The sequence below is a fragment of the Antrostomus carolinensis genome, unplaced genomic scaffold (genome assembly GCF_000700745.2).
Source record: "Antrostomus carolinensis isolate BGI_N321 unplaced genomic scaffold, ASM70074v2 scaffold24404, whole genome shotgun sequence".
NCBI classification, from domain to species: domain Eukaryota; kingdom Metazoa; phylum Chordata; class Aves; order Caprimulgiformes; family Caprimulgidae; genus Antrostomus; species Antrostomus carolinensis.
In genome coordinates, this window is record NW_010313169.1 from 11,376 (window position 1) to 34,412 (window position 23,037).

Below are 23,037 nucleotides of genomic sequence, written 5' to 3' on the forward strand. Positions count from 1 at the left end.
TAAATATTTTTGCTTTTTTAGTAGCTTAGCTGTTGTTTTGGGGTTGATATTAAACAAGGCTGTTCTTGAAACGTTTAGGTGTAGATTTCTCTTCTGTGCTTATAAGTGATAGCCTTCCTGATGCAAAGCATGGCATCTGATTGGCAGTTTTGTAACTTAGTGATTATAGTCTCTGCTTATTTACCCTGGCAGATCTGGATCTGATTTATCACTCTTGGTGCTGCAGCGCATTGTATAACAAAGCCTGTTCAGCTGAACAATTTCCATCGATTCGTAGGACTTCCCTAATGGAATTGCTGGTTTTATCAGAGAAATACTTGTTTTTTGTGACATCAGCTCCTTGACATCCATGCCATGTTTTAGTTTGTGCCTCAGCTGCTAGCTACAGCCTCTCAAGGGAGCCAGTACCACCCGTGCCTGGATACATGAGGCAGAGATGTGAAAGGGAGAGACGGGGGTAACCAGTCTTCCATTAAATATTTGCTCTTAATGTTCGAGCTGATCCTGCCTATTGTCCTTGGTATCTAATGGTATTCAAACAGCGGCATCAGTGGAATAAAGGGAAAATGTTTCATTTCATACCTACCACATTGTAAAGCGTAAAGAATTAGATGCTGAAGAAGCTAAAGAATAAAACCCAGTGAGTAATGCATGCTTTTCTCTAGATTTTCTGTATCATCGTTGCGATTGCTGTTATGAATCGAGGCCGTTGATGCAGTGTGTGTGTGTGTGTGTACGTGTGGTGCAGGAGATAATAGAACTCAGCATTTTGGTTATGATACAGTTGCTTTGCCTACCACCCTCCTTTGCAGCCATAGATTGTTACAAATGCAGATTCCTCCTGCCTCTTGTGCGTAGGGATGTGGCTGAGAGACCTCTCGGAAATGCTGATAAAATTGCATTGAAAGGACTCTTGGGGAATGTATTTTACGAGGAAAAGAACAGAAGAGTGAGTGATGCTGCTGCTGCTAATAAGGGAGATTAATGAAAGACATGTATCCAAAAAACCCTGATGGTATGTGTTCAGGGCCTGTTTATTGTAAGATTGCTGATGTAAAGATTAACTATTTAGAAGCATCATTTTCTAAGGCCTTTTTGAATTGTGTTTAGTGGGTTGTCTTGGATGGATGTTTTTTAATTGTGAAAGACTTGTTTTGAATTAAGGTTTACTTAGTTTCTAATATTGTCAGAATAAACTAGTATACTTCTGCATTTTAATTCATAAACAATTTAATGTATTAAAATGTGTATTTAATGTTAAAATTAATCTTGGATTTGGGTAGCTAGTGCTAATGAATTTTAGGGTTGTTTTGCTGTTTACTTCATTAAATAGAATACAGACTAGGAAACCTTTAAGTAATTTCACAAAAGAGAATGAATATGTTTTTAATGTGTAAGTTCTTTCGTCATTAGTATGACAGTAGACTGATGTTTTTATTATCTAATATTTCTGGCTGATTTTGCTGCCTTTTTTTTTTATATAATTATTACACTGTGTTGTGTGAATGTTTCTTATGCTCTTTGTTTATCTGCTCAATATTTTAGCATTAGGTGTTTGGACCTCATTTTTCCCCAAGCTATCTTAAAAATTTCATCACAGGGTTGAGCAAAGGTATCTTATTAACCTAATTGTTGTTGTGAGCTATTTTATTTTAGGTATAGATATTTGGTTTTGCTTTATCTTCTGCCTGATACTACAAAATAGTTGTAAAAGGCTTCTTGCTACAGTAGTGTGGCCTGTAAATATTTTTCTAGCTCATAAGGCAGGTTTTTCCCTTCATTTGTTACTGTATTGGCAGCAGTGATTAGGTTATTCAGAGCACGTGAACCAATTTCATCCCCCAATGAAGAAAGGAGCTATTGCGACCATAGAGACTATTCTGAAGACATAGATTGGATTGCGCTGGATAATTAGGCAATTTTGAAACTGCTAGGAACCCTCTCCTGATTTTTTAGTAATTGAACTGACAGAGGGGAAAATTGTACTGTTCTTAATGTAAGATATATTGTTGCCTAGGAATTGAAAATAGCTGTGTCATAGTTTCTCAAGAATACCTGAAATCTCTTCCTCTCTCTTAACTGTGTACCATGGTTTTTTTTTTTTCATATGTGACATATTTGGAAAATATACGTACACATTAAGAGACAGCATAGGTTACTGGAAGCAGAACTGTAGTTAAAGGTCTGTTTTGCTTATAATAATTTAATGTTTTTAGTTCTAAAATGATTTCAACATTTTTCTTAACTATGAAACATCCAGTGAAGAATAAAGAGCTAGGCCTCCCTTTTGATAACTGAGGTGTGACATTATAAAGCACACATCTGATTGTGGGGTTTGATATCTTCCCTTACTTGAAAATACTGGATGTCTTAGCAGATGTTTGTATACCAATTTGTAAACTAAACTGCAGTTTTTAAGGGCTGGTTTTAAGGTGTCATAACAAATAGCCTGGTTTCTTTTTTCTCCCCATTTATTCGAGCCCCCCTTTCTCTTAACGGGTGCTCAGAATGTAGTATAATCATACAGGAAAGATGTCACCTGGTTTTAGAAAACTTCTCTTGAATGTAATGTCTAGTTCAATCCTGCTGTTACCTCTCATGCTTCTGATCTCTGTGCTTCTCATAAGTTGGTAAATCCACTTTTGATGTGCAGGCATTTGGGGTAACTATATTGGCTAGAAGGTCATGAAGCCTTTTTGTTATTTGTGGGATTAGTTAATGTCTGTGAGCCTGTTAAGTCTTTGTTAGGCCTGTCTGTTGCAGTAGCTTGAAAGAGCTATTTAAGGTGTAACCTCTTAAATGATATGGTCAAGGTTAATTATATATTATTATACTTGGGATTCTGTGTAATACTTTTTAAAATTAGTTGCTCTGTGCAAGTTACAGTCTTTAATGTATAACTGAGCCACAGAAATAGGAACAGAGGCCTACAGGGCAGGTAAATGGGATCTTCAACTCTTTCTCTTGGATTTTTGAGTTGCTGTGTGAGAAACCAGATTTTATGAGAGATTACAGGTGCTGCTGATGTGAAATGGAGAACATTTCTGAAGTGAAGCCTTGTAAGACTAAGTAGTGATAGCAGTTAGCCAGCCACTGAAGACTTGCTGTCAGTACAGATCTGGAGGGTAAATATATCTCCAAGTGAAAAAGCAAAAAGCAGCTAACTTCAGACATGCTGAAAGAGTGATTTTCAGAAGAGACATCATCATCCCTGTCAGTGCAAGAGTTAAGTGTTGAACAGACTGTGCAGTTCTGTCCTTAAACCACAGGGGGAAGGTAGTGACTCGGGTAGTGGAAAAATGGAAAACTGAGATTCTCAATATTGACTATGAAGCACCTCATTTGTAATTCTGAAATTCCATTACTAATGCTTCTGCATCTTTAAGTGCTTGTCCTTGAATTATTAGCTGGGGAAATATTTAAAAGAAAACCAGAAACTATTTGAAGGCAAAACGACAAGATTTTAGTGTGGTCTTCTTTAGTTTTGCAATAACATGCTCATTCTAATAACGATAATAACAATGCTGTTATATGCTTCTTCCAATAATTTAGGTTCTCAGCTACTGCATTTTTCAGTAAAGCAGGTACAGATGCCCTGTGACTGGCACAGAACTCCTTGTTCTTTAGATTGTTGACTGATAAAAAACTATTCTTACTCATAGGGATTGCAAAGAGAGGAAAACCTCAAGCAGGCAGTGATAAAAATTAATATTGTAGAGCCTGAAAAAATAGGTCTGGGATTGGAGCTGATCCATTAATTTCAAGGTGCAATAATTGTTTTTAACAATAGCACTACAAGCTATCTCCATGTTATTTTAAACTTGATAGAAGGAATAGCTATTGTAAAATGGTTTTACACAGCAGATATTGTATTATACACTGATAATGGAGAGACTAGTAAAAATCTAAAGGGTTTGAGGTGAGAAGCAGTGTGTAAACTTTGCAGATCTGGTATAATTATCTTCCTTTCCTCTGTGGGGTGACTTTAAAAACCCCCTTTGAAAAGCTGAAAATACAAATACAATCATTAATGTGAGAGATTTAAACATGCTTTCTTTAACATGTTAAACACTACAGCTTTCCATTAACAGAGCAGATGAAAGGGCAGGTACATATGACTGTATCCTATGCAATTTTTCCCCCATAAGGATGAGAAGCTCTAGGATGGAACGTTGCTTTCTTTGGAAACAGTAATTCTCTTCCAGCTTAGGTAATACTTTTGTGATGCAGACTTACTCAGTTTGCTACTAGAATTAGTGTTTAATTATTTAATCCAGAATATAACAGGTATGATGAGTAACTCCTGAAACTGTTTTTTGGTGGGTTTTTTTACTTAGCTGCTGTCACTGAATAATAAGTTCAATGATACTTTATATTGCTGAAAACTCTACTTATGTTATACTTGTGAAACATAAATGCTATATCCATATAGTATGTGAGGAAGCTTAGAAGGAGTAAGAGTACAAATGGAGAGTCTCTCAGAGGTTAGTTTTATGGAATGATAAAAACTGAGCACAATTGATAGAACTCAATTTGTGACACAGTAAAAATGGTTGTTGTGTGCACTTAATTTCAACTTGCTTGCCTCCTAATATGAAGCAGGTACTGTGAGGTACAGATGTGTCAACTGTCAGGCTGGAAGGTGATAGATCAGGAGAGTTAGTCCTGCTGCAAGGTAAGGGTGTCCTCTGGCACACTGAGGTGTTGCCTACTTTTCTGGGTGTATTATTTACAGGAGACTGATTAAATTGGAAAGAATTCAGGGAAGTGTGCTCATGAGTCTAACTTCCTAGGAAAGATAAAGTGCACCTTTAAGAAGTAGTAGCTAAACTGAGTTTCTGTCATTCTGCTCATACTGAAATGAATGATGTAAACATTGGGAAGGGAAAGGGAACTGTTGGAGAGTGAATTGTCAGCTCAAGTACTGGAACGATGCTGTGAAGGAAAACAGCCTGACTCAGAAAATGTGTCCTAACACTGAGGCTGTAGGTACTAAACAGTGATTTCAGGGGCGTCGTGAAGGCCACCTTATAAAAGCTGTATGAATTTGAAATAAATGTTAAATCCATTTTGAAGAGTTGGTGGGTTTTTTGAACAGTTTTGCATTTTTAGTGGTGATGTAATCAAATAGGGGTTGGTGCCTATCACTTGAGGGCAAACCAAGTAATTGAATATACACTGGAAAAAAACTTTAATAAATAATATCATTTAATATAAATGGTAACAATCTAAAAATAGGAACTCCATGCTTTTCATGAGAAGTAGGTATGAACAGCCCATGGTAAATGCTGTTGGGAGGTTTAGCTAATTTTAATTTCAGTTTGGTTCTAAGCTCATATTCTGGAAACTTTTAGTAGTTCTACGATCATCAACTTTATATTCAATAGCAGTTTGAAAGACAAATAGAATTGTACAGGTAACTATGAAATAAGGGGAAAATCAGGTGTTCACGATGGGCCACAGACCCATCTGAGCAACGTGTGGTTAAAAATATACCTAAATAAAGGTGTCAGTTTATTCAGGTAAGCAGAATACTGCTCTGGGGTCTCTGCATAAATGGTGTTTAATACTACAGAAATGCTTCATCTTCTGCTGAAATTATTGTGCCACAGATTGCTTAAATATTCAGAACTTTATGTTGATCTACTTCAGTACTAAGTTAGGTAAATTAAATAATTAGATAATTTAAATAAGTACTGGTTCTGTACACTTTCAGCTTGATTAAAAAACATTTTAATGCAGATCTTAATTCCTGTTAGTAAAACATTAAAGTCAGTTTTCATTGTAGTAGATCTTTAATGTAAGTGATTTTTATTTTGGAGAATACATGAGGTAGTCATCAAAAGAAGCCTTTTGAACTTTCATTAACAGTGCAGTGCGAGGTTGGTTTTGTGGTGCATGTAACCATTGTGGTTTTCTAAACAGAGGAGCCAACTACACATCTTGAAAGGATGTAAAGTTTAAAATTGCATAGAAGGCCAAGTTAGAGAAGGGAAAATTTGAACTTCTTTCCTAAACAAAAATGTTAATCACTTTCAGAAGTAGAGATCCACCACAAATTGTGTTCTGTCCCTTTTTATAACATGCTCTTTCAAATGAGAGCAAGAAATACAGCATCATTATATCCTGTGTTCAGGGCAGCCTTGCAAAACACATACACGGCAGCAAGAGACGCTGAGGAGGACGTGACAGCAGATTGTGGTCACTGACACGCCGAGATCCTCATAATCGGGACATCTTCACTTCTGGAGTAGCATCCAGTGACTGAATTTAGTGAGGACTTCTTGAGTAACACTTTGTGTACTTTGATATGTTGTTTTCAGGTACATCTGATAAATTTCACAAAAACATTAAATTCTGATCTCAGATTGCAAAATTAGAATCTTTATAGAAAAACCATGACCCCTGCATAGAAAAAATGTATTTGAGTTCTGAGTTATTTCTTCAACAAGCAATAAGAAAAAGCCTTACGAAGTAATGAAGTGTCTTTTGGGCACTTGAAAGCATAAATACCTTCAGCCACTTTAAAATATCTTAAACAATACTATTTTTCCTACGTATCTGCCATCTTAAGTTCTTGGGGGTTTTGGTTAAGAAGAATTTTAAAATAATGTTCTCTTCTATTATTTTGTCCTATAATGCTATTGTATTTTGGCCATTAGTTCCAAAACAATCACTGTTGTTCCAAAGAAAATTAAGATTTAAGTTCATTAGTGTATGCTTTAAAGATTACAAAAACTTTTATAGACCCCTTGGTACAGGTCAGTTTATCACTGTATATTTAAAATAAATCAATGCTTTTCAGCCAACAGCTGCCTTGAGGCATGAGTACCAGATTTGTTTTCACTTAATTGACAAACATTTTTGCTTTGATTAGATAATATATGAGTAAACTCTGGGCTGTTAGACACTGAGTCGTGTTCTTAACAGTCCTTAGTGTTTAGTTAATAAAGGGTTAGTCTCACCATTAAAGAGAATTCCAGTTGTGTGGTTGACTTCACAGTTGGGTGTTCTGGAATTCAGGATGGCAGTTAGTGGATCACCCAAACTTGCAACAATTTCTCCACCAGGTAACTGGGAGAATCCTGCTCTTATCCTGGTTTAACACCAGATTTATCCATCTGGGTAACACTGCGAATGTATTCAAGTGTTCAGCTCTTACATGCACAGCAGTCTTTAATTGAAAGAAACAAATTGTTGAATGTGATGTAGATATGTTGTGCAGTCTTGTGTTGCTGAAGCTGATGCTCAGCTTTGCATGAGGTTCAAGTTAAAATTGTTCCTGTGCATCGCCCAGCTTGTACACACGCCAGGCAGAGGCCACTTTAGCCATGGGGCTTGCTGCACTCAGCAGCCTAACCCAAGCAATTACAATTCTTCTACTTGATGATAAGGCAATCTGGATCAATTAAAAATGTGGGGTTTGCTATATATTATTATGAGACTTTTAAAGTCTTTCATGTATTTTTTTCGTTTGCCAGAAACATGCCACGTTATCTTATGTATTTGTTTGCTATGATTTTTGGAGGGTTACATTTTCATTGCAGTTTTCAAGGAATCTGTAAACTGTGTTTTTTAGATCCATTTGTTTCTTAATTTTCTCATGTATTTTGAGTGCAATCAGTATTTCTAATGACAAGGCAATCCAGATTTTCTAATTGTTATTCATAATGAGCTTTTTAACTTGGAGACCAAGAAATTAACAGGCATTAACAGGTAGAATTGCTCTGAAGGTGCAGACAGCAGCAGTGCAGCAGAGTGGTTTTTGAAATGAGATGTTAGTTCTGTTTTTATGGGATGGCATTGTCTTCATCAATGCGACTTAGCACCTTGCAATGGCGTGGAGCCATTTTAACAGAAGGATGTGAATATGAGCGACCAAGAGATCATGCATGAGGAAACGGTGTGTATGGAGGGCAGGTTTTCCACCGAGCAGTCCTGAAGTAGGAGTCCATTGACCCCCTTCGAAGTCAGTGGGGAACAGGGTATTCAGACAGTATCCTAGCTGTGTTGCAATAAATGCTGGGTGAGTATTACTGTTCTGTAAGATACAGTTCTGTTTCCTTGTTGGTTCTCTGCTGATGCTATATGTAGTGCACTTCCCTTCTCGTTATTGCTATCTTAATTGTACTAGATTTTTTTTAATAGAGGTTGACCTGACTTTGTAGTTAATTTTAGTGTCTCTTGAAAAAGAAAAGGATGAGGATATGGTTTCCCAGCTGCTAATAAGTTTTGAATAAAATAATTTTTTTTTTTTTTTAAAAGCAATCTTCTGACTATTTTAATAACTGCAAGAGGTGAAAGCACTTAGCACCTATATATTGTTAGGGATATTCTCTTTTCCTTTCCTAACTTCTGAAAAGGAAAGGCAATTGTATATAGCAGCTTAGTCATAATAAAAAGAAGGGCCTGTTAACACCCCATACAATGTATGTCTGTTACATGCTTCAGAAAGCAGTTTTTTTATTTCAGTTTAACTATTTCAGCCATATTAAGCAACAGAAATGTGAAACAACATACTATCAAAGTTCTTCAGAATTTACTTTCTTAAAATTTGTTCTATCTTTATATGTAATTATTTTTATATGTTATATTTTAATCTAATTCAGAGTCTATCTGAAATACCAATATCCATTTCCTACTTGTAATTCATGAGTTGGTTTTGAAAGAATGCTCACTTGTCTGCTCAGCAAAACATTAAAAGAACAAAACAAAAACTGGGCATTCTCATACTGTCCAGCTGGCTGGCAAGGCAATTGGCCTGTAAACAAGTTGCATTAATCTCTGAGAAGTGATTTGCAGCAATAGCAAATTATCTCTGTGCTTAGTATAGTAAAAGATTTCATTATAGTTTGATCACATAAAAGCAGGCTCTGGAATTGCATTTGTAAATCCAAATTCAGAGGAAATATAATTTTTTTGTGGCCTTGTTACTGCTGTTCATTAGTGTAAACCACACTTCTCAGGCAACTGATGAATTCTCTTACATATTCTGGAAAATAGAAGCATTTCTAAACTTTCAGGTGGAAAAATAGTATTTTGGGATTGGAGGCAGGTTGTGCTTGTCTATTAAATTGTTTATCTTTTCCAGTGCTAGGAAAGTACACTGTATTTGAAAAATAATTGTGCCACCTTCAGTTTCTCCCTAGTACACCAAGTTACATTTTCAAAGGCAAGGTTCACATACTTTCTGCTAATGCTGAGGTCATGACTGAATTGAGGGAATATCTTTGGTGGATGAGTTAATTTGGAATGAACACTGAACAACAGACAAATTGCTCATCAGTTTATATCCACAATATTTTTTTTTGTATTTATTTTTTTCCTTAAAAGTTTTCTCTACAGTATCTTTTAAAAGATAAAAAAAAACCAACCAGAGGGACTGTCTTTGAAAAAACAATATTAAATATATTTACAGTGTTCACTGTGCATTACTGTTAGTGGTGTAGTTGCACAGTTTGACAACGGAGGGAAGAATTGCACAGCAGCAACAGTGGGTTGTTTCACACAGCTTTTTGTGTAGAGACAGCTGGTTAATTTTGTTTCAGACATTCAGTTTGAGTTTTATTTCCCTTATAATCTTAACTTGAAAAACAGTGTCTTTTTTTTTCCCCTACAATTTTCCAGTCTTGGAAGTAAATAAAGTTCAGTACTTTCATTGTAATTAGAAGATATATTTGTGTTCCCCAATAAAAATTAGTTATCCCTGTTATCAGCTTAAAATATCTCTTGAGTTTTCCTCTAAACTTGGTCCCAGACAAATGAATATTCAAGAAAAATCACTTTTTTGGTTATGCAAAGGCTTGTCTTTAATATCTATCAGAGAGGAAAGATTACTTTGTTTAATTAGGGATATGACATCCCCTTCAGCCTCCAAGCAACTAACTCAAAGTCCTTAATGAGTTAACTGATGCATACTGTAAAATAAATTAAAAGGTAACCCTTTTCATTAAACACAGTAATGAAATACTCATGCTTTTGTGATGGCATTCCTCTTTCTGGATGGCTGAGATCAGTTATGGCTGTAAAACTTGTTTTAGTTCTTGGCTATCAAGGATCATGGAATCCCTTACTTTTTTATTCTGAGGTGTTCTAGAAACACATACCAAAACATTTTGGTTTGAGTTCCAGAAATGTCCTTTTCCTGTATGAAGTGCAGGGGTGAAGTGCACACTAAAATGAGAGCTTTGTTCACACATCGCACAGAACACTGACAGTAAATTATTTGTTTCTTATTTCAAGATAAATCCTTACTGCCATTTTAAGCATCTCTTTATTGTTCAAGATGGTTTCTTTGATCTAGTGTAGCTCTAGGTAGGATTTTAAAAGCTGATTATGCTTCAAAATAATAATGGTACTAAAAACCCAAATTCGTTCTTAGAATCTGCCACTATCTTTAGGTGAATTTTTAGGGAGGGTGTCCTCTTTCTTGAGTGCATTACTAGATATCTAGAATATCCATGTTAGTCCAGTGCTATGTTATTCAGAGCAGGATCCAGTTTAGTACTGTCAGGAAGGTTGCTGGGGGTGAGCTCTGCCCCATCCAGGTCACTAATGAGGATCGGAGCCAGTATTGTCCCCGGGGTGCAGGGATAGTCACTGTGTTCCAGCGAGACTTTGTGCCACTGACTGAGTATGGATTGCAAAAAGAAATACTTTTATTGATAATACTAAGAATATATTATTCTGTCATATAAATATAATCTTATTGTGTAATAATAATAGATCTTGTGATATAAAGATGTGTCTTACAATGATTGCTGTTTTCTTATTCTTTACCTCGGCCTCTTGTAGAGACAGGGAATAGGAATTGATTTGCCTCAGACCTGTGCTGAATCAGTGGCAGTCGTAGTGCTAAACTGTAGAGGTCCCTACTTTCTAAAGCTACACTCTATTATATTCAGTTTTTGTTAGACTATTGTATGATATAAAACTCTGACTTTGATTTACTATTTGTCATTAATTAGGGAAGTGACTTGCTCCTTTATTTACAGACTTCCTCAGCACAAGCTGCTCGTTAATGTATCATTCACTTAATATTCCTCGTGTCAGTGATAAGCTAATGTTTAGAACACAGATGTATTAGGTTGCCTCCATATGGTGCTTTGTCTAATGAATTAATTAACTATTTTGGAAAAAAATCCTTGTGAAGTTTGGTCCGTTCCCCCCCTCCCTGTTAAAAGTCATCCTACAAATGGTGGAACAGTTTTTCATTTATACTTGTGTTTTAGCATATATTTAGGCAAAAAAATTATAATTTTTTTTTCTAGCCTCTCATTTACATTTTCTTTGCTCTTTGGAAAAGCGGGGGGTTTTTTTAGCTTGCTTTATAAAGCTTATATTTGGCAGATTTTGAAGAGTTATTTGAGTCAGATAAACATAAGTGATACACCTCTATTCTAGTAACTGTATCTTTGCCACTTCTGTGGTGTGCAGTCTCTCAGTTTCTTTGAGAAGTGTTGTTTGGGTTTTTTTTCCCCAAGTTGTTAACAATTCATTTAATAGTGCAATGTCTGTTTCAAACACTTGCAAAGTAAACATTTGCACATGCAAACATATGAATGTTTGTGGATTTGGCACTGTGGACTTGTGGAGTCATGGAAACTTCAGTACCTGTATGTGCCTTGCTTTTGAGGTTCAAAAATAGAGTGTCTAAAATCAGACCCAGTATTAGAATTGGTGTTCACACATTGTGTGTCAGTAGCCTGTGAATTTGCTTGCTCAATATTAAGTTACAATAATTTGTCAGCATAGAAACTATTTAGTACTTGCATTATCTTTTGATGGTGAAAATGTTTGGGGGTTTTTATATATATTTAAAAAAAGACTTCCTATTTGATAATGTGTGCATATTTAAAACTTAAATATCAAATTCTCTAATTAGCCAGTCACACAGAACTGGCTTGTATGTATGTGAAAAGTGACAACAAAAGTAATTTGGAGTAAATGCTAGATACTGTCAGGCATGAGCTCCTGAAAAGTCTGGCTTAAACAGATTAAATGATTTCTTGTTGTTATCTTTAGCATGTGTTAGAAATAACTGCAGAGCTGCACTTGAACTGTTTCCCTAACAGAAGAAAGATTTTAGGTAATGTTTAATGGCAAGATGAAAATGAGGTCAAAGACGTTAAGTCTCAAGAATTGTAACATCTTTAGTATTGCATATCTAAAGCATTATTAGCACCAAACATCCTTACATGTTTACATATGAAGGTGATGTGATGAGATCAGCATCGTAATTTTACTGGAGGAAGCTGTTTCTTTAACAGTTCTCTGTCCCTCTCACCTGAGCTTGAACAGCAAGCAGCCAAGAAACGGTAACAAGATTATGATCATGTGAGGAAAAAGAGACAGGGATAGAGAAAAGGGAGAGGCAGTGGTGAAAGCACATCCTGCAGAAGCTGTCATTTATGGCTGCCTTAAAAAAAAAAAAATAAAAAAAATCAGCAGGGGTTTTAGCTGTGCGTTGGTGATTAGAAAAGCAAGATTGTTTTAAGTCACAACTTGCTGAACGCAGTGTGTCTGGTATTGCTGTGCTACCATGCTGCTGCTCTACACCTTTTTAATTTCTTTCTTAGAATCAATCTACCGACGTGGAGCCAGAAGATGGAGGAAGCTGTACCGAGTGAATGGGCATTTGTTTCAAGCCAAACGTTTTAACAGAGTGAGTACTGTTGCATAAAGCGTTGGGTTTTGGTAATGTTCTGTGGTAATTGTTTTCTCAGTCTGTGCTTTTTCTGTGTTTGAGTGTTGAAAAGAAAGGAAAAGCAAGATGCTTATTCATGTGACTTCTCAGTCTATGCAGTGTTGTTCAGGTTGTAACAATCAGAAAAGCTTGGGAGTCGTTGAACCTGGGGTGGAGTTAATAATATATGATTAGTGGAAATTATTTATTTTTAAATTTTCTAAAAAACCTGTTTTTGTGACTATTTAAACTGATGCATGCTTAGAGCAGCTTTTCTCCTCTCCACTCTTTGTGATTTTGATGGCTTGTTAGATTAATCTTTTACCTTCAGTACCTTTCGTCACTCTTAAAGATGAGAGCTCTTGCTGTTAGCTTTCACTGTTTTGAATCTGAGGTATTGCATAATCTAAATAAGAAAAAAGTCTGGTTTATTGAGCTAAAATACAACTGCATTACAAATCTGACTTAATCCACATAAGCAAGTGACTGTAGCTTTAAGGCTGACTCCTCCTTCTCTTATCCTATTATGCCAAAGTATTGCAGCATATATATAAATGTAGCACACACTTTTGAGAATTCCATACAAAACTGAGTACAGGGAGGTGAGTTAACTTTTTGATACAGCAGTAACATTTTTAAAATGAAATTAGGATTTATTTTTTTTTTCCTAATCCTCTCTACTCCAAAACTGCATTGAAAGAAGGAAAAGCCTGTTAAAACTCAATATTTTATCACTAGATCTGTGGAAAAATGCCATATATCTGAATTATAATATATATTTGTTTAATGTAGTGTACCAACTCAATTTTTCAAATTCATGGTAGGAAACATACACTTTTTTGTGTTTATTTGCCACATAGTTAAAACGTATTTCTTTGAAACATTGTGAATGCATACCTGCCACTTTAATAATCCACAAAGTATAGATAATGTTTTAATTTAAATTAGGCAAATAATGAATATGTACATAAAGATTTTGGAACCTCTTTAACATGCCCATTTACCAACAATCGTAAACAAGACTACTTTGTTGTAACTGTATACAAATGAAATCATATAAAGCCAGAACACAAACCATATCCAACTGAAGTTAGTAATAAAGTTGACATGAACTGTGAAGTGTGACATTAAAATCTGATATCTAATTCAGTAATACATATATAACCATAATTTATTATTGATTTATACATTTTATTGTTGAATGAATTTTTAAGATGGGAGTATTACCTTATGACTTAATCCTTTTTTCAAAATAACTTTTTGAAACTTTTTTCAGATAATTTGTGAAAATGAACACATGCAAGAAACTAAACTTAATCTTATTGAACATAATGTAAAGGTTAATTTTTTGTTTTTGCTCTGTTTTGATGCATTTTTGAGAGGTATGAGGGAGATACCTGTATTACTGAAGGAATTTGGGAGCTGCCACTACATCCTCCTTCTTTTTTTTTCTTGTTTCACTGCATCTGACTGAAGTAAATGAGATTATTTTCTTGTATGTCATTTCCAGGACCTAAACCACTTTATTTAGTTTTAATATTAGTGCTGCCAAATCTATACAATAATACTAAAGGAAGTCTGATGGACCAGGAATTTTGAAAGAAGTGGCTGTAGATGTCCAAGGCTTCCTCTCTTATTAGGCAGTATGTTTTTTGGGTTGTTTTTTTTTCCCTGGGCAATGCAGTTTGGGTTTCTCCTGATCAAGGAGGACTGGGTGTAAAGATGAGTGGGGTGTAGTTAAGTTTTCTTTTCTAAAACTATCAAAATATGAGAAGGGCAAGACAGAAAATAGATATTTTTAAAAATTCTCTATTCTCTGTTCATTTGGTTTTTTTCTCATACTACTAGTGAGGATTTATAGTAGCTTAACGCTTTTGGGCAGGACATGGTGTGTGATTCATTAGTCTGAGGATCTGAATAACCGCACTCTAACTTGCAGTTAGGGAGGAACAGACTTCCACTGTTTTGTGGCTTTGGGACAGTTGCAGAGTTCTGTCGAAGCCTGAAACGGGGGATGAGTGCAGGACTTCATGTGCAGCTTGCAGAATGATAGACAACGTCTCAGCCTGTTACAGTAATTACCGGAGAAAATTAGCAGATGGGGATTAATGAGCAACTCTTCCGTTGGCAACCTGCACACTGTGTAGAGGGATAACTGAGACTGGGTGACTTCTTGGCACATAAGAATCTGGGATTGCTGTTTGGCACTTGGGGTAAAGTGGATGGAATGACCACAGCATACACATACCCTGGAAAAATTATTTCAAGCCCTGCCCTGTTAAAGTCAGCAGCAGAATGTCTGGCTTCTTAACTTCTCCTCGTTTCGATTTAACTTACTCAGATGCCATTTTGCGGCATGTATTAAAAAGGCCATCTATTTTTGATATTAAATAGTGTAACATGCAGAGGTTTTACATCAGACTTGATAGATGGTTTTTAGTTATGCTAGTTTTCTACTGATGTTCTACTACTGTTTAAAGTATATAGGTGCAGATGTAGAACATTCTTCATACTTTAACTTGTCTCTTGTAGCATTTTGTGCCAGTGTTCTCCGAAGCAGTCAGCTTGGGTGCTTTTTATGCATAAAACTACATTTGTGTAGTACAAATTCCTGTCAGTTTTGTTTGGATAACCTCTGTCAGAACCTGAAATTCAAAATATACTTATTCTCCAAGAATGATTTGCTAATGTTAGGCTGTAATGTGTTCCATATGTTTGAGATATTTGTTTTCTTAACATTCATTAAAAAGCCTTTAGCTGCATTCTAAGTATGAAGTGTAACCTTCAGTTATTCTAAAAGAATTCTTATTGAACATCTGTTAGGAGGTGACTAGGGTGGGTTCTCATAGGGTGGATTCTTGCTGCTAGATAACTACTCACCTACAGAATGGAATTGATAATTGAATTGATAATATGCATTCTGACTTTTAGAGAGCGTACTGTGGCCAGTGCAGTGAAAGGATATGGGGTCTCGGAAGGCAAGGCTACAAGTGTATCAACTGCAAATTGTTGGTCCATAAACGTTGTCACATACTTGTTCCCCTGACCTGCAAAAGGCATATGGTAAGTGTGCATTCTGTGTACAGCCAAGGTGTTTCACTCTGTCCTGTGTTGCTCTTTGTAGTTGTGCATCCTAAGTAATTAAATGCTGTTCATGGTTGTAGATTTATAGCACTTAGTGGTATCTGGTTTTCTGAAACATCTATGGAGGACAAGCCTTTGGATTGTGAGCAGTAGAGACAAAGTGAGAGAAGAAAACTTGTGATATGGTTTAAGTGTGAGCAAGCTTGAGTTTGACTTCTCCAGGAGCCATTTTGTATTTTACAGATAGAGTTGCCATTGACAATCTTGGTGTTTGGTCCTTTTAACCTGTAGGAGTGTTTTAAGAACTAAAGCACCTGCGGTTTTTGCAGTACTGCTTGCAGAAAGGCTTGTTACTTCCATGTTTTTGTCGCCTCAGTTTCTCCAGTACTGTTCTCATTCTCTCCATTCCCCTCATATTCCAGTGGCAACTCTAGTGTCTTTCCTAGCCTTTAAATGTTAATCTACATCCTTGAGTTTTAGCCCTTCCCCATACTCATCATCACAGGCTATAACCAGTATCTCACTGGTTGTTGCATCATGTTGTCTCTAACTCAAAACTTAAACCAGTATTTTTCCTTGTTGGTATTGCATACAACTTGCCTTGACATTACAAGATTCTCTCCCAATATTTATACATGTTACTGTACCTACTGGAATAGTCCTACCTGTCTCATTAGGAGTTGTGAATGAGACCAGGGTCCAAAATGTACTATAAAAATACTTGGTATTGTGATCTTTACTAATTTATGCAGTACCCTTGCATAATGAGTGACAATTCATGTGTTTTAAGCAGGAAAGGAATATGCCAGTGCTCTAAATTGAGTGTGTAACATCATGCTGAAGTGTTTACCTTGTTTCAGTTTCATATGAAAGACTCAGAAGTCCTAAACAGAACTAAAGTTTGAACTATGCAATAAAGTATATGAATCTTACTTTTAGAAGACAGCAAAAATCTGTTGTAATTGCAGAGAAGGGTTGACATGGCACTTGGGCTTTTGGAAGGCTGGTTTTATAGGGCATTACAAAATGTTGGTATTCAGAAATACTTTCTACAGAAGCCAGTTTTCATTCTGGAAGGTACAAATATAAGGTTCTCACTGTATTGTAGTTATATGGCAAGAAATACTCGCTTAAAAGGGGCTGCATAAAGCAATGTTTTTTTTTCCTGTATAACTTATGTATTTTGCAAGGATTCGGTCATGCCTTCCCAGGAACCTCAGTTAGATGATAAAAACGATGAAGTTGACCTCCCTTCAGAAGAAACTGATGGAAGTGAGTACTTTCTTAAGTTGGAATTAATGCTTTTCTCCATTTGGAGGCCCAGTTTCCACTCTACCTGTTTAGGGTTTTGTTTAAAAGTTTCCTTTGGATTAGCTCTAGTTTAGTCCCATGGACTCAGTGCTCATGAAGGACTCGGTTACAGTAAATGTACTCCTGAAGTGTATCATCTGGGTTGGCTTCATCCTGAATTTGTATGCTCTGAAACCATTCCAGAGTGTGAAGTTAAGCAGGGAGCAACTGGCAACTCTAGATAACTTCTTAAAACTGACAGAAAACCTGCACTTCAGATCCCATCTGTGATGCTAATATAAGTGCACCCTCAGACTTTAAGTATTTCTTAATTTTGTACGATTGGGGTGTTCTTTCTGGGTTAATATTTCTGATGGTTTAACCTGGCTTGTTTTAAGGGCCCATTTAATCTCAGACTTTAAGTATTTCTTAATTTTGTATGATTGGGGTGTTCTTTCTAGGTTAATATTTCTGATGGCTTTAACCTGGCTTGTTTTAAGGGCCCATTTAATGTACCCATTCTCCAAAACGACTCTGGCCTTTGTCAGACACTATTATGAGCTCAAAGGTTCATTGATTAATTTCTTACTGTCTCAGAGCTGGTTGTTTCTGCAGTGTCCCTAGGATCTGCTGTCAGGTTACAAGAATAAAGTGGGAAAACGTGATCAACTGTCCTGTAGTATTTAAAGCAAACTGCTGACCTGAAGCTACTAAACTGTCTTTCCATTTATCAGTTTTTAAAGTTATTTGTAATGACTGCTTGTTTGATTTCTTTTTCAGTTCCATACATTCCTTCAAACCGGAAACATGACAACATTAAAGATGACTCTGAGGTATGCTTTAAAAATATTTTTGTAATTCACATTAGTGTACTCTAATAATACAACTTTTAATAAAATAACTAATTAATTGTCCTATTTCTTTCTGCTACATGAAAAAAAAAGAAATGTGTTTTCTTCCTGAAAAATATTTTTTTAAGCATTTTTGTTGGAATTTTCAGATTTCCTCTATATACGGCTCTTGTTATCCCAGTCATGATGTGAGAGACTTCTTTTCTTTTCTCCCCTCCATTCATGATGGATCAACAGTGATTTAGCAGAGGGTTTGACTTTGTTGGTCCTTGCAACAAATGGTGGCTTTGACATTGTCTTGTCTGCTCTCTCTAATGGACGTTCACCCTTTAGCACCCTCAGGCTACTTCTACAGGTTATCATTATGGAAGTTTGTTCGGTCTGGTACTGCATTAGCTACCCAGCCCTCTGAAATGTTTCATATAAATAATACCTAATGATTTATAGACAGCTCCTGTGGAAATACAAGTAGAATAACATACACTTAAACTCTGGATTTCAGCTCTTTTCTAGGCAGTCTGACCCAATCTCTGCATAACAAGGAAGTTATTCCCTTAGAGCAATTTGAAAAAATACCAATACGCTTTAGTTCTAAAGGGCTTCAATAATTATTTTTTTAAAAATGCTTCTGGCATATTTAATAAATAGGATGCACTCTGCAGAACACTAGCTGATAGTTTGAAATTCCACTTTTAACAAGCCTGCACCTTTTTACCTCTACTTCCACTAACAATACTTGTCACTACCATTATCTCACACTTGAGTGGCTCCTGCTCTTGGGTGAGTGACTGCCTTATTTTCAGTCATGTATCTTTAGATTTTTATCTCAAATTTAGAGATGGAAGGATATTAATTTAAAACACATCAGAGAATGTTAATTGCTATCTAGAATTGCTGACTTCTGATATGGTTAGTGCTCAGGTAGATACCGTTTGTGTTTAAATTTTGATAGGTGCTGTTTGCTCAACTGCCTTGAATTATGCTGCTCTGATTTTCCAATCTTGCTATTGTGCTTAAAAATAAATTAAGATATCTGACAAAGAGGAAGTGGCGTTCTGGGAGCTTTGTTGACTAGAATCTTTAAGCTCAGAGCAATCTCTTCTAATAGCAGTCAATCCTAGATCAAGATTCTTTATATAAATACTTTCCATAGTTCAGCAGAATGCTGATCTGTCTACAAGTACAGTAGTATGAGGTCAGATAAAAATAGGCCAGGGAAGTATGTCAAAGCATTGTATATATTGGTAAAACATGAAATGTCAAAATGCTTTTGTCTAGTTCAGCTGCTTGATCTTCAGTCTCACATGTTTACATCTAAATCCAGCAAAGAGTCAAGATAAAGTTTATCATTCTAAAGAATGAATTTTAAAATAACATTCTTCATAGTGGAATATTGCCTGGAAATTCTAACATTTGAGCAGTTGGCATCTGCTTCTGTATGTTCCCAGGCACCCATTAGAAGTCTTAATTTTCATTAAAACTGTAGTGATCTTGATACAGACAGCTGTTGCCTAAACTGAAACCAAGACAGGTATATTCATTAGCAAATTGTTTCCTTATAGTCTTCCTTTTAGATAGTCTTTATTAATTTGTACTAGTGTATCTGTCAGAATATGAAAGACATTCTTCACTTAGTGCAAAGGATCATTCTACATGGCCTGCAGTTCAAGAATTTGAATAAAAACTCATTTCTCTAGGCATTGCCTTTTGTTCTCCAGCAGGGAATATTCAAATGATTCATCAAACAAACGACTGCCTTGAAAAACACAGTAACTTTTAGTAAGAGCAAAACCAATACCAACAAAACATTTCTAAACAAATGTGTTATAATCAGCCATTCAGATCTGTGTGCCAGTGACAATGGCAAGCAAACTCAGCAAATTCCCTCCAGTGGTTAAGACCTCTTTGCTTTAATAGTTAGTACTTGTTATAAAAATGTCTTCTGTTTCTAGCATCTGTTTCTTTTTATGCAGGATATCAAACCAGTCATTGATGGAATGGATGGAATTAAGATTTCTCAGGGGCTTGGACTACAGGACTTTGATTTAATCAGAGTTATCGGCCGTGGAAGTTATGCCAAAGTTCTTTTAGTTCGGTTAAAAAAGAACGATCAAATTTATGCTATGAAAGTAGTGAAAAAAGAATTGGTCCATGATGATGAGGTAAAAGTCTGTATTAATTGTATTCTCTTACATATTGTAAAAACTTAGTATGCTTTAACAAAACACATTCAACTAAGAAAGCAGCTCAGGTTTTGGACAACATTTCTGTAATAGAAGTTTTAGTGACTTTTGAACTCATTTGTCATCAACTGTCTGCACAAAGCACCAAGATTAAATCTGAGAGAAATGTCCCTTATTTCAGTAGCAATTAACAGCTATTAATAGCCTTAGTACAATGCATGTGAAAAATATTCCAACCTGGATGTGCTAATCTGTAAGTGACACTTGAGATAAATAGGGTGGAATTTGGGCACTTAGTTTTGAAAGAAAGCAAAGATATTTTCCAAGGCAAATTAGTGTAGCTGCAAAGTATTGTCTGCATTTCAGAGCAGGAGCCCAAACTGTGTTCTTACAGTCACAATTATAGATCTTGTGTGCAAGTGACACAGTACTGCAGAAGGTTTTTTTCCATGGGTTTTAAAAAAATATGCTATTACCATGTGAGGTCACTATGATTTAAGTGGCTTGTAAAAAAATTCTGTCTGCCACAGAAATCAGTGCTGCATTTCTTGATTATTTTCAAAATCCTGTTGAATTTTTTTTTAATATAGGATTTCAAATGTACGAGTCTGGGGAGAAAAAACCCACAACCCTTCATCTTTTTCCTATAATATTCACACTTTTTGAAAGGTATAGATTTTATATCCATTCTACATTTTTTTTGTAAATGTGATGAATCAATCTCAGCCAGCAAGAAAGGCAGATTTGCACCACTTACAGTGCCACCAGACTGGAACCTGCCGTGTTAAGTGATGGAACAGGTGATGGGGTAACTGGGATGTGTGTGGTCAGCCCCCAGCCCTGATGAAACAGCTGAGGGAGCTGACAAGACGATAACAAGTGTTGTCAGGCTGCCAGCTTTACTGGCACGCTGCAGTGTGACACGCTGGTGCAGGAGTGGCAGTGTGTATGCTGGGTACGGGAAGTATGACACCATTAAAAATTTCAGGAGTAAAGTACTGTGTCATCCTCGGGGGTGGAATCCCAGACTTTAATAAAATTTAAAAAAGAGATGGACAATCAGTCTCACCTCATAGGGAACTTCTTAAATAGCTGTTCTTACAATAGAAAGTGAATTTTTCAAATAGAATGCCATTTTAAGCTGATGATGTTATATTGATTTTATGCTATTAGTAAGACTGGATGTTGGGAAAAAAACAAAACACATTGTTCTAGTGTTGGTAGTTTCAATTGGTTTCTCTGGCTGCCATTTTTGTTGTTATTCCAGAGGCCAGGGTTCGGAGAGTAAAGTTGTAAAGTTCTTCTAAAATACTTTGGCTTGCTCATTTATTTGATGTTCCTTTTTTTATAGCCACTGTTCTCTAGTTTATTTACCATTTCCTTTTTAACATATGTTTTTTCCAAGAAGGTAGAAGCTAAAGATGTGTTATTTAATGAGATATGCAGTTGTTCCTGAGAATCGGAGGTAGATGAGAAAAGTATTTATTGAATAGTGGCTCTCAGATAATTACATAGACAATTGAGCTAATTGGTTTTTCTTCTGTATAAGGTAGGCTGTGTAATTAAAGTCTGGGAATTGATAGGAAATTCTCTGAATTCTGTGAGTGCATGACATATTGCAAGTAATGGAAATTTCACCTACTGAGTGTTAATGGAGAAAGAAAATTAATTACATAGCAAGTATCAATATGTTTAAATCAGCTAGTAATTTCCAGGTAATGGTTGATACAGGAGAGAAGTAAAGATTCTTTTCTAAATGAGATTGAAGCAAATCAAATATCTGGGCTTCTGCTATTAAATTTTTCTAAGCTTAATCTTGTTAACAGTAGTTGCACTAGTATAAAACTAATGTGCTAGTCCACAAGTGCAACAGTGAAGGAGTTAGTTTAAAAACTCTTAAAGAGAAGCTCATTCAGTAAAAACAAAAAATGAACATGTTCATTGTTTTATTAAAAACGGGATTTTTGTCTCTTGTTTGGACCCAGCCTTACCCTTTCAAGGTCTTATATCTTCAGGAGTGTTTAAACATAAAACCATTTATTTAATTTGACGGTGACATTTCTTGATGTCCTTTGAGGCTTTAGTTTCACTAACTGACAGGAAGGCTGGTTTCTCAGGATCTTTGTTGTCTCCAGATTGATTGGAAAGCTGGAAGTATCTGTTGAAATGGAGAATTTTTAGAACAATTAAGTTTCTAGTTTGTTGGCAGGATACTGAGTGTTTACAGGGTGGAACGTGATCGGTATATTGTATGAAGAGTCAGTATGTCTGCTAAGGCCAGTTATCTGTAAGATTTAAATTTTTATGGTCTGTAAGGTTTAAATTTTATGGTTATATGGAAAAAATATGAAATGCTTTGTTATTATGGATCTGAATATTGCAGCACTATGCTGGTATCATTCAAATCCTGCTCGGCTTTTATTGCACAGCATTGCAGGGGATATTCAGGATTTCTCCCTGTTGAGTATTCAAGGTAGTCATACTTTCAAGAATGATTTTGGTTGGACAAACTAATCACGTTTTGGTAGTTTCATTTAATTCATTTTGAGTTTCAGATGAAAAATTTAAGTTCAGTTTATTTGAACCTTTTAAAAACTGAGATTCACATTGCTCGTGTTACCGGCATGAATTGCTTCAGCAGCCTTAGGATCATTTATCTAAGATAATTGAGTTTATTCCTATGAAGCAGTATGAGCAGTGTATCAAATATTGCACATGTATGATACTTTTAAATGGCTTCAATTTTGTGCAGATCTTTCAAAATGGTTAAGAAACTTCTGAATATATAATTGAATTAAAATGTTTTATAACTTGCTCCAGATTTTAGGGGGTTTTGTCTTTCTGAAGAACATATGTAACAATGATGGTGTATGTAAGGGAGAATAGATGTTCACAATTTCTTTTCTGGGAAAACCCACAGTGGTTATCCAGCAGGAGTTCTGAT

General features: G+C 35.8%; 1 protein-coding gene across 2 annotated transcripts in view; it reads left to right on the forward strand.

The window, feature by feature from the left end:
• Window positions 1-23,037, forward strand: part of LOC104524406 (protein kinase C zeta type) — a 51,537-nt gene that overhangs the window by 10,558 nt on the left and 17,942 nt on the right. The window contains exons 5-9 of one of the 2 annotated variants that reach the window (XM_010167272.1): window positions 12,579-12,664; window positions 15,617-15,748; window positions 16,960-17,041; window positions 17,840-17,892; window positions 19,884-20,072. In XM_010167272.1, coding sequence (XP_010165574.1) covers window positions 12,579-12,664; window positions 15,617-15,748; window positions 16,960-17,041; window positions 17,840-17,892; window positions 19,884-20,072 — 542 coding nt within the window. The remainder of the gene's footprint in view (window positions 1-12,578; window positions 12,665-15,616; window positions 15,749-16,959; window positions 17,042-17,839; window positions 17,893-19,883; window positions 20,073-23,037) is intronic. The other variant, XM_010167273.1, reaches the window with a different exon arrangement.